The sequence below is a fragment of the Myxocyprinus asiaticus genome, chromosome 30 (genome assembly GCF_019703515.2).
Source record: "Myxocyprinus asiaticus isolate MX2 ecotype Aquarium Trade chromosome 30, UBuf_Myxa_2, whole genome shotgun sequence".
NCBI classification, from domain to species: domain Eukaryota; kingdom Metazoa; phylum Chordata; class Actinopteri; order Cypriniformes; family Catostomidae; genus Myxocyprinus; species Myxocyprinus asiaticus.
The window spans coordinates 23,124,413-23,137,072 of record NC_059373.1 but is presented as its reverse complement, the minus strand read 5'-3'; the positions used below and the strand labels follow the sequence as shown (position 1 = coordinate 23,137,072).

At 38.5% G+C, this 12,660-nt stretch overlaps 2 protein-coding genes across 2 annotated transcripts in view; one reads left to right on the top strand and one right to left on the bottom strand.

Moving 5' to 3' along the window:
• LOC127420834 (thrombospondin type-1 domain-containing protein 7A-like) overlaps positions 1-12,660 on the top strand; it is a 228,482-nt gene that overhangs the window by 78,810 nt on the left and 137,012 nt on the right. Inside the window, exon 2 of the mRNA XM_051663396.1 lies at positions 2,806-3,742. Coding sequence (XP_051519356.1) covers positions 2,806-3,742 — 937 coding nt within the window. The remainder of the gene's footprint in view (positions 1-2,805; positions 3,743-12,660) is intronic.
• The window catches only part of LOC127421662 (uncharacterized), a 726,036-nt gene that overhangs the window by 685,347 nt on the left and 28,029 nt on the right, over positions 1-12,660 (bottom strand). The window lies entirely within an intron of this gene.

Sequence of the window (12,660 nt, the reverse complement as noted above, 5' to 3'; positions counted from 1 at the left end):
CTAGCCACTCCAAGCAGCTTTAACCAGCCTAAGATGGTTTGCTGCGCTTAAATGGTCTCCCAACCTGGTCAGGCTGGTCTGTTTGCTGGTTTTATATGGGTTTTGGGCACTTTTCCAGCTAGGCCAGGCAGGAAAAACCACTAGACCACCTTAAACCAGCTTGGCTAGGCTGGGAGACTAGTTAGACCAGCTTAATCCATCTTAGACCAGCAAACTGACCTAAGATGCTTTAAGCTATTGTTTTCAGCATGGGCATGCAGCATATGAACATCTTTTTTTTCTGCTGTTTGAGGACATTCAGTTTGTGGTTGCCTAGTCTGTTGTATCTGAAGCAGTTTCTTGTGGTCGGTATTGATCTATATTGATCTGGTCCGTGCGGTTGCAGCTGTAGGCCTGCTGCTTCTTCCGTCGACATTTACATTGCCCTGTCTTGTCTTTATCGAGTGAAGTCATAAATCAGGCCTTCAAATGGCCTTCTGAGGTAAATCACCCTTTGGCCCGGGCACTTTATGAGCCAGGTACCCGAGCCCAGAATGAACCATCATCGTCAGAGAGAGTGCTTTTAAAGAAAATGCTTTTCAAGAAGAGCTCAGCCGTGATTCACAATCAAATAAAATTACCTCAGGTAATGGTTACCCTAGTTACGGAATACCATGCAAATTAAACATATACAAAAATCACTTGGTATACTTTTTTACCTCCTGAGCTGTGGCCTCACCAAGTTCAGTCGAACTGAATTTTAGTTGTCTTTCAGGTTGCTGTGATTTATAGCTTCAGAGTATGTGTTCATGCTTCTAGTGCTCTATAAAAACTGAAGAACTGTAGATATGGAGCTGGAAAAAATACATTGAAAGAAGGGGGATGGTGTAAAGCTGTGTTTTTAGCTAAAAATGACCCATCCCCTCGAGTCAAGCCTCTCCTTGTCTCTGCCTTTTTCTTTATATTCCCTGTACAACACTAGCCCACAATGATGTCTCTGGCAAGCTGTGAAATCCATCAGTAAAATCAGCTTGTCTTCACCACTGCATCTCCCTTGAGTGTTTTGAATTATAGAGTCCCTGGGAATCCAGGAATATTGATTCAGGCAATGAGCATTTGACTCTTCCTGTGTGTGCCCTGTTTTTACTCCTTTTAATGTCTTTAAGTGCATGTAGGCTACGGATATTAATTATAACCTGCACAGGAAGTGCTAAAAGAAGTGCAATCAGGATATTGAACATGAGTACAAATCACCATTGACATCTATTTAAGACTGCTGACTCTATGTCTATGTCAAGCTAAAGTCGACACTATGGATCTCATTCACTAATAAAAACATAAGTATAACACGTTGTGTATTCATATGCAATGCTGATGAATCCGGAATATTCTAAATGAAGAAGCAAATCCCTGCAGTTATTTATTTGTTTTTAAACACTCTCCATATAAGGGCTTTCGGCAGAGCCACTCCTGTACAGTGTTTCGTCACTCTCTGCAAACCTGTCCTTAAAGATTGGCAAGACCTTCGAGTTAAGCCAAGTGTCATTCGCAAAACCAATGGAAACGCATATGTTAAGAATACATATGATCGGCTGCAGCAGTTAAAGGAATGTTCTGGGTTCAATACAAGTTAAATTCAACCGACAGCATTTGTAGCATAATGCTGATTACCTCAAAGATAAATTATGACTCGTTCCTCCTTTTCTTTAAAAAAAAGAAGAAGCAAAAATCGAGGTTACAGTGAGGCACTTGTGAATGGGGGCCAATATTTGGAGGGTTTAAACAGAAATGTGAAGCTTATAATTTTTATAAAAGCATTTACATTCATTCTTCTGTTAAAACTTGTGTGTTATTTGAGCTGTAAGGTTGTTTAAATTGTAATTTTTACAGTCATCTTAGGGTTTTAGGGTTTTTTGACATTACATCGTCATGGTAAAGAATTTGTAAAATTGGAAATTTTTTCCACATTTAAATCATGTTTACACGCATATTCTTTATGTCTTGTGGATATACTTTTGAAACAGTGAGTATTTTAAAGTCCAAAAATAGGCCCCCATTCACAAGTGCCTCACTGTAACCTCGTTTTTTTTCTTTTTTTTTTTTTACAGAAAAGGAGGGATGAGTCAAAATTAATTTTTGTGGTAATCAACATTATGCCACAAATGCTGTCGGTTGAGCTTATCTTTTACTGAACCCGGAACATTCCTTTTAAGAGTTGAACAGATTGTGAAGTCCAGATTCCAAACTTTTAAAGGACACTTATTTTGTGTCGGGTTGAAAGGTAAAACTCACACTCTTTTCCAATTACATGTGTCCACGCTCATGATATACTGTACATATACTGATGTACAGATTTTCATCTTCAATCTTCATTTATTAAATTAAAAATGTTATTAGGCCAAATTAGAACCCGGATCTCTTTGTACGAGAAGCAATAACTTTACCATGAGACCAATCAGCCATTCTGGTTAAAGTCTTACTGCTCCATATATTTATCCACTGACTAATACAATCCCAGTACTGATAGTGTATGGATCAAGCTATCAAATTAATTATGTGAAATATTTATTGGAGCTCTTGAATTAGTAATCAACAATGACAATTTTTTAAACAGTAAAAAAATATTTGACATTATCTGCACCTAACCTAATTAATATTCATGAGTTGCACTACTTCGTGACATGCCCCCCACCCTCCCAGACTCCCCACACACACACACCAGAATTTTTTTTTAATTGTCCCCACCACTTTTTAAAGCAAAATGATGCCCATGGTTATTAAGTTTTCTTGCTAAAGTTTTCTCGTTTGTGTGCATTTCCCTTTTAGGGCCATGGGGAAGGTGTATGGGCAGCGAGTGTGGTCCAGGAGGAAGTCAAAGCCGGGCAGTATGGTGTGCCCACTCCGAGGGCTGGACTACATTACACACCAACTGCCTTCAGTCAGAACGGCCCAGCAACCAGCAGAGCTGCTTCCGTGTGTGCGATTGGCACAAAGAGCTGTATGACTGGCAGCTAGGGGCATGGAACCAGTGTATGCCTGTTTCCATGCGCAACGTGGGCATGCCAAGGCCAATGGTGTGCTCGCGGGGCGAGGAGGGCATCCAGACCCGAGAGGTGGGCTGCGTGCATAAGGCGGATGGTGTGTCTGCAGAAGATGCCATCTGTGAGTACTTTGAGCCCAAGCCACGATTAGAGCAGGCCTGTCTTATCCCCTGCCCACGTGACTGCGTTGTTTCCGAGTTCTCTCCATGGACGTCCTGCTCCAAGAGTTGTGGGATGGGCCTACAGAACCGCATACGGTCTGTTCTGGCCCCACCCCTTTTTGGCGGATCAGCTTGCCTGAACCTCACAGAGTTCCGCACCTGCCAGCCCGGACCTTGCAAGGGCCAGGAGAGCTTCTACAGTCTGAGGGTGGGCCCTTGGGGCCCCTGCACCATTTCACCTGTGCGGCAGATCCGAGAAGCCCGAGAGCTAAAAGCAGAACGGAAAGCAAAACAGGACAGGCAGTCAAGGCAAGACCGCCAGGGCAAACGTCGCAAGAACAAAAAGAAAAAAGAGTTGAAGGAAAACAAAGGAGAACGTGTGAGGGAAAGGGTGAAGGAGAAAGGGAAGGTGAGGGACCCAGAGACACGAGAGCTCATCAAAAAGAAGAGGACGAGGAATCGTCAGAACCGGCAAGGATTGAAGTTTTGGGACCTGCAGGTGGGCTTCCAGACCCGGGAGGTGACGTGTGTGCACCGAAGCGGAAGCCCGGCAGCGCTCAGGTCAGCCTCATCTTCTTCGCCTCATGTGTTCATGCATGACTTGGTTATGAATTGTTGTTATTTTAGAGGCTTCATTCTAACATAGACTTGGTAAAATACAATTTCAACATAGTAGAAGCTTTTGCAGTTAATAAAGACATTTTATCAGGCATTTTTGCAGTAAATATTGAGGGATAGTTCACCAAAAAATGAAAATTCTCTCATAATTTACTCACCCTCATGCCATCCAAGATGTGTATGACTTTCTTTCTTCTACAGAACACAAGATTTAGAGTACTAAAAATCTATTATAGTAACGAAAAAATAATTTTCATTTTTGGGCGAACTAGTCCTTTAAAGGCAGTTAGTTATTGAAGTAATCAAAATTAGAAATGTGTGGCTTTTAGACTTTGAAGCCATCTATATGCTACTGTGCCCCTAAACCTTGGCAAAATTCACTTTTAGCTGATAAACACATTAAAAATCTTTCTCTTCTTAGAAAATGGACCAAAAAAAAAAAAAAATAAATGATTGATAACTCGTTGCACTACACAGATTTTTGTCAAATCAAATCATTAATTTTCTAAAATGAGAAACTCCATCCTCCTTAATATAATCTGCAAACAACTAGCAAATTACAAGTCATGGTCCATGGCTATGATGTAACTAAAGCCTATTGGCCAATTAAAAACAGGGGCAAGCCCTTCGATATGCCCACTCAAACTTGTCAGCACAGGAAAGAGAACTGTGCTCATCTTACAATTTCATGAGATGTTAAAAGGAATAGTAAACCTCAAAATGAAAATGATCTTATAATGTACTTGCCGTCATGTTCCAAACCTGTATGACTATCTTTCTTAAGTGGAATACAAAAGGAGATGTTCTAATGAAGATAGCACTCCATCTGTACAATGGCAGTTGATGGTGCCTCACTTTAAAGCTTAAAAAAAGGGCCAAAAGTGTCATAAAAATAGTCCATGTGGCTTCTGTCATATTAAATGTATTCTGATGGTATACAACAGGTTTTGATGAAAAGCAACCTAAAAATTGAAATTAGTTTTGAATAGAAAATCTTGACATCTGTTGTGCATTCATGAGAGAAGCTCATTCATTGCGGCATCACGCAAGAAACTTGCGTTGCTTTTAGCACTAAATAAAGTCACACTGGTTTGGAACAGCATGAAGAGGGGTAAATTCTGACAATTTAACATATTACAGTGGGTAAACTATTACTTTAACAGTAATAAGATAAAACAAGTATTGACTCGCTGACTTTATCAACTCAATAATAATACTCTGGACTTGTTAAGTCAAGTTGAGCATATTCAACTTTGCCTCCGTCCCATCTCAAGTGTTTTCCATTCCTCTCTCTACCTTTCTGCATCATAGTGTGATAGCCAACCAGGCTTCTGTCCCTGTGAGTGTGTGTGTTTGAGAAAGTAAAAACAAGCCTGCTTTCAACAGCACACATTCCGTGACATGAGTTGATTTACAGAGCCAAGGTTGGTTTTCCTGCAGTGCAACATGCTCTTTTACAAATTCCCACACAAACACACACAAGCCACAAGCACAATCAGACCTTATTCAAAAAAATAATACAAAGATGTATTATTCTCCACATTCCAGCTTTAGCAGAGTTAACAAGATGGTTCACAGATAGACATGTGGTAGCTTTCCTGTGGGCTATTAATATTAATATTGTCCCTTATTTCCCAATGTATTCCTATTTATTATATATTTATGTACGTTCATTCTTAACTTCACAGACTACAATGCAGAATGTACAGACACTCCATGCTAACGCTCTAGTCCGAAATGTGGTAATGATTTCATTCAGTTCATTTGATTTCTTGTTCTCTGCTGGGGATTTGTCACACATAACTTGCATATTAAGAGAAATAGTTCACCCAAAAGTGAAAATTCTGTCATATTTAACTCAACCTCTGTCGTTCATAACTTATTTGACTTTCTTTCTTATTTGGAACACAAAAGGAAAAAAAATAAAATAATGAATACTTATCTGTCTTTTTAATGCAATGGCAGGTGGAAAGTGCCTCACTTTAAAGCTTAAAAAAAACAACCCATTTGTTTTATTAAAGTTGCGTTGTGCATCCATGATTACATGAGAAAAGCAAGAAGTTGCTTTGATTTTAGGTCTAAACAATACAATTTATCGCATAACGGTGCAAGCGACCCTGAACAAGCTTCCCTCAAAGCACTCATGAATGCGCAAGTGACATCAAGACTTTCACTGAAAAATATACTTAAAGGAATATTCCTCAGTCTACAGCATTTGTGGCATAATGTTGATTACCGAAAAAAAAAAAAAAAAAAAAAAAATATTTGACTTGTCCCTCTTTTAAAAAAAAAAAGAAGCAAAAATATATGTTACAGTGAGGCACTTTCAATGGAAGTGAAAGGGGACAATTTTTCGGAGGGTTGAAATGCAAATATATGAAGCTTATAATTTTATAAAAGCCCTTACATTAATTCTTCTGTTAAAACCAATGTATTAGCTGAGCTGTAAAGTTGTTTAAATTCTAATTTTTACAGTCAATTTAGGGTTTTAGGGTTTGTCAACATTACATTGTCATGGCAATGAATTTGTAAAATTGGCTAAAACTTTACACAGAAAAGGTTAGTAAGTGATTTTATCACACTAAAATTGTGTTAACACATATTGTTTAGTGTCTTTTGGCCATACTTTTGAAAAAGTTAGTATTTTAATGTTCAAAAATTGGTCCCCATTCACTTCCATTGTAAGTTCCTCACTGAAACCCAGACTTTTTTTTTTTTTTTCTTCTTCTTTTAAGAAAAGAAGGGGCAAGTAAAAAAAGTTTTTTTTTTTTTTTTTTTTTTTTGTGGTAATCAATATTATGCCAAAAACGCTGTTGATTGAGCTTAACTTATTAACTTATTGAACCTGGAATATTCCTTTAAGTTTCTGAGTGTTTCTCACTAAAACCTACCTGTCTTCAAAAGACTTGAAATATCATGCCTTATGTCTTATTTACTACCCATAAATCTATTGCCCTATTTGAAACTGCCACATCCTGCCCCTAATGTAATTGCATTGTTCAAAACCAAAACTATTCAAAACAGATTCAATGGTCATTTTCCTTCAGAAATGTCACCCATAATTCTCAACAGTACAAGTAACCAGTTTTACACAGTCTATGAATATGGCCTGGGATTATTAGTGACTCTTCTGTGCCAAGTGGTTTTCCATTACATGTTTGCTCAGCCTGATGTTGAGTGCAAGTTGTATTGAAGTCACTGAAGAGCATGTTAAAGCATGTTATGAGCACATCCTCCAATACATGTTTGTCCTCATTCTGTCTCACATGATGAATGGCCACAACAGAATTTTTTTCTCTACTTTTGTAAAAAGAGATATTGTCGTGTTATTCAGAAACCAAAATGTCTTTCATACTCGCCATGTGTTCCTTCTCTAGAGTTAGAATGGGGACTTGTAATATCTGGCTGTATGTGTTGTTATATGGGATTAGTGATGGAAGATGGGAGATAGATGTGAACTGTCCCAGGCAGATCGGTACATTAGAGCTACTTATTGACTTCACAGATGGCTGAAATCCCCAAAGAGGCTTAACTGATTCTGATGACTGCATTTATGCTGCGTCCTGCCCCGGATCAAATGTATGGAATGGCAAGGTCAGGGACAAGAAAACCATGATTGAATGTAAAACCAGACCTTGCATTGTCTTAAATGCCCACAAGTCAAACTTATTGGCTGCGTTTACACTGCAAGGCTTAATGCACAGATCCGATCTTTTGACCGTATCCAATTTGTTTTTGCCCGGCCTGTTTACATTCACTGAAGACACGACTCGTATCTGATATCTATGTTTACATTAATCTCCCACCCAAACTCGAATGGTCCCATTGCTGAACGCTTTCACTTATGAGGGCCATGGTTCACCCTAAGGTTTTGAATGGCCATGTGATATTTAATATTTTCAAAAGTAGGCAAAATTGCATGCAATTAAAAAAAAAAAAAAAAAAAAAAGGCAAAAGCAACTTTTCACTACTGCCATGGTAAGCATGGCTTTAATGATTTCAACATTGGTTAGACGAGTGTGGCTAAAGACCTATTCGGACGGGATTAGTTTTCCTGACATATGTCCATATAGTAATTATTACTGCAGACATCTGTAATATTTACCATCAGTTCACATGTACAGGATAAGCAGTGTCTTTAAAAATCACAAAGATGGGTGTGTATACAGCATTTACACACTGCTGTCACGCATAACTGACCTATTAGAAAATGTATAATGTGCTTATTAATTATGCAGGACATATTAAGCATGATCATATACTGTATCTGTGATTATAAGAAGAAATTGATTGGATTATCTGGTTAAAACTGGTGACATTAACAAGCCTGTAATCTTGTATTACATTCTTGAATTAAAAATATGGACAATCCCTTCATATTTTGTAATTTTATGTTCCGAAACGCTGGGCTCAACACAATTTCCTGCACTCACTGTGCCAAATCATAATCAAAAACTGCTCGTTTCTCTTTTACATGGGTACATATTTAATATTTAAAGGGCTCAAGGGTTGGAAAGTGCAGATTTACTGGCTTTTTATTAATTTGCACTGGATTAATATTACCAGAGGTTATTTTTACAGACCGCCTCATAGTAGAGTAATCACGCTGTAATTTTTACCGGCGCCGGAATGCACAGTCCGGAAAAAGTCTAAAAATTACTGACATGACCTATTCGCACAGGATTAAAATTACTGAGAAGCTCTGATAATTATTACATTACCCCACGTCCACATATAAAACTTATTCCGTTTGAATTGGGCTAGTCAGCAGTAGTGGGACCACGTCCACACGTTTGACGACAGAGAGAGGGTACAAAACTTACCCCTCAACAAGAGAAGCTTTGATATTTTGTGTGAGTGCCTACAGGCACGTCCGCTTCATAATGACACGCAGTTAAGAAAAGCCAAGGGGAATCGGATATGCATGTCTAGACGTAGGTCAGATGTCTAGATGTGTGGATTTTTGCATTTACACGTGTGCAACAATATCCGACCTGTGTCAGATGCGAGTAAAAAAATCAGATTTTTTTGTGACAGTGTAAACAGCCATTAATTCACTTAATTTGTGTACGTGTCTGAAAATGTGATAATGCCAGTATTATAGAATGTCTCATATCTAATAGATGCTTAAAGGATTAGTTTATTCAAAAATGAAAATTCTGGTTGTCATTTACTCACCCTCATATTGTTCCAAACCTGTATGACTTTCTTTCAGAAAAAATAATAATAATAATCATTATCCCGATCCATTTTTTTAGTGCAATGGCAGTTGATAGTGCACTTCAAAGCTTAAAAAGGGACCCAAAATTGTCATAAAATAGTCCATGCCACTTGTGCATCATATTCCGAGTCTTCTGAAAGCATACAATAGGTTTTTGGTGAGAAACAAATAATATTAAAGAAAATATTGATGTAAATTGCACATTAATGAGCACTGCATATTCATGATTCTTCATAAGAAAGAAATTAATACAGGTTGGGAACGAAATGAGGGTGAGTAAATTATGACAGATTTTTCATTTTTAGGAGAACTGTTCCTTTAAGACAAATGCAGTTCATCCTTGCATGTCTATGAGGGCCACAGTCTCAATTATGTCCTTCCCCCATATGTCGCAGGAAGCATCCTTTTAATGCTTTTTAATTCAAATTCATGGAAATCAAAATGTAATAAATATATAAATTGAATTGCAATCAATATTGACTGCAGTGAGAACTAAATGTAAAAAATTATGATAGTATTTGTCTTTATTTCAAGGATGTAAAAAGATTAAGACAGCCCCCCCTTAAGGCTGCTTGAGCAAAGCCAGTCTCGTAGTTTTGAGTGTAGGTTTTACTTGAGGACCACTAATAATGTAAGTCAATTTCTGCACCAAAAAAATTCTTAATTTAATCATGTGAAATGCCACACAAACAGATAAGGTTGCACTTATTTTTTTAGGGACCTTGGAACTGTACTGAAATGTAAAGGACAAGATTTCTCTGATGAAGCAAAGAAGCAAGATTATTTCCATTAAGACCATCTCTTTTTATAAATGAATGAATGAATGAATGTTACACTTGAATAGCACTTTTCTTGGGGACTCTCCTCAGCCACCACCAGTGTGCATCATCCACCTGAATGATGTGACGGCAGCCATAGTCTGCCAGTACACTCACCACACACCAGTGGAGAGGAGAGAGTAGAGTGATACAGCCAATTAATGGAGGGGGATTATTAACAGGCCATCATTGATTAGACCAATGGGGAGAATTTGGCCTGGATGCCGGGGTTATACCCCAACTCTTTATGAGAAGTGTCCTGGGATTTTAAAAACTCACAGAGAGTCAGGATCTCGGTTTAATGTCTCATCCGAAGGACAGTGCCTTTTTACAGTATAGTGTCCCCATCAATATAGTGGGGCGTAAGGACCCACACAGACCTCAGGGTGAGTACCCCCTGTGGGCCTCACTAACACCTCTTCCAAGCACTAAAAGTGCGGAGGCCCTATTGTTTTTCTAAGGATTTGTATTATTATTATTAGGGGGCCAAGCACCGAAGGTGTTGGAGCCCTTTTGTATCTGTTAGGATTTTATTATAAGGGGACCAAGCACCAAAGGTGCTGGAACCCTATTGTATCCATTAGGATTTTCTTCTTCTTATTAGGGGTCAAGTCCCGAAGGGGCAAAGACCCCTATTGTTTTCGTTAGTTTTCTTATTATTCTTCATCTTCCGCTTTTGAGTCTATGGCAGCCCATAGATCTGCTTGCGGGAAAGTAAAATTTGGCACACAGATAGAGGACAGTCTGATCTGTTATCACGGCAAATTTGGCATCTCTACCTCAAACCCTCTAGCGCCACCAACTGCCCAAATTTGCACTCACGTTTATGTTAATAACTTTTGAACCGTGAGTCCTATAAACAAAATTATTTTTATTTTTACTGATTCCTTGGCTCAAGATGATTTGACTGCACCCTATGATGTCATTTTCCGTCATGAAAAATTTTCCGCCATTTTGAATTTTCTGAAAAACCTACTTTTTCAAACTTGTCCTAGGCCGTTTGTCTGATTTGCACAAATACTGGCCTGCATCATCTAGAGGCACTCACAACAAAAAATTATTCACAGCATTTTGATAAACCATACCGTTTTCGAATGGCGCTTCAACGAATTCGATGAAGAGCACGGCAAAATGGACGTGAGGGTATATTTCCGTAACGCTTTAGCGTTGGTATTTAGCATACCAAACTTATTTGTCATAGGCACCATGACTCAAGGGTGCCTGCTCTGTTTCGGAACAGTGCCACCTAGTGGTCAAGAATGACTTGGCGTATCCTTACAAAACTCTGTATGTGTCTTTGGCACCATGCTCTGAAGGGACTCAAAAAGTTTCGAGACAGCGCCACCTTGTGGTTACAAATTATAATGTTATTTCTAAAAATGCTAATAGCTATTGACTCCTTTTGCCTACTGTCATGAGACTGGTCTTGATAGATTCCATGCCGAGAACAATGATACCAATTATGTCATGATCGAACAAACTTCATGTCCGCCATTTTTAAATGTTTTGAAAACCTACTTTTTTGAACTCCTCCTAGACTGTTTGTCCGATCTGCACGAAAATTGGCCTGCATCATCTAGAGGCACTCACGACAAAAATTTATTCACAGAATTTTGATAAACCATACCGTTTTCAAATGGCGCTTCAACGAATTTGATGAAGAACGCGCAAAATTCAACTTGAGGCTGTATCTCCGCAATGCTTTGAGAGATAGGGACGAAACTTGGTACGTGTCATCAAGATTAGGCCCTGAGGTTACCTGCAGTGTTTTGGCGCACTGCCCCTACTGATCAGGAGATAGAAAAATGGTTATTTTGGCTTTTAACTCTTGAACGCTTTCCTGCATGACATCATGCCCAGATACTACCTGAGCAGTTTCAGAACAGCGCCACATACTGGACAAAAATTCTAAGAAGTAGCTATTTAAAAAAAAAAAAAAAAATTATGATTGAAAGTTTACTTTCTCTAACTCCTCATACACTGTTCATCGGACTCTAACCAAAAACATGTCACAAAGCTTCTTTTGCTGCTCATGGTGCCGATAATTGGCTTGACCCTGGTATCACTACTTGCAGCTATATTTATTATTATTTTTCTGCCCTAAAAGCGAATGGGCAGCAAAGACCGTAAGTCCTAGAGACACCAAACTTGGCAGGATGGTCCCAAATCCCAACTGCTACTCAGGCGCATACATGCACACCCATCCGACTCTAGGTGGTGCTATAATAAGCCCTTTTACCTTTTGGTTCATATCTCCACAACTGTGAGGGCTAAAATCTAAATGATTTTTCTTCTGATTCCTTGGGACAGGCCCTACAAAATGCTAATCTCGATTTAATTTCCATCTATAATTTGTTTCTCCCATTTTACATTTTTTGAAAGATATACTTTTTAGAACTCTTCCTAGACCGTTTGTCCAATTGGCATGGAATTTGGTATACATCATCTACAGACCCTCCTGTTTTTCAAAGAATTTCTATACATCAAATTGTTCCAAAGATATTAACGATACAATTCCTTCGGTTTAATGTGATTTGAGTAATCGATCAATATCTACTCAATGCAAACTCCAAACTTAACCAAACACGGTATGCGTCGGCAGCAGGACATTTTGAAGATGTACGCAAAGTTCCGTACAATTCTGCCACTAGGGGGCGCTAAAAAAAAATTCAAATTAAATATGCATCTTTCGTTCAAGTGCTAACATATATTTTTTTAAACGATTCGACAAATCAACAAATATGGCTGCCAGCGGCCAATCAATTTTCAGCACCTAATAACTCATATTAGGATTAACCGATGGTTATGAAACTTACTATACA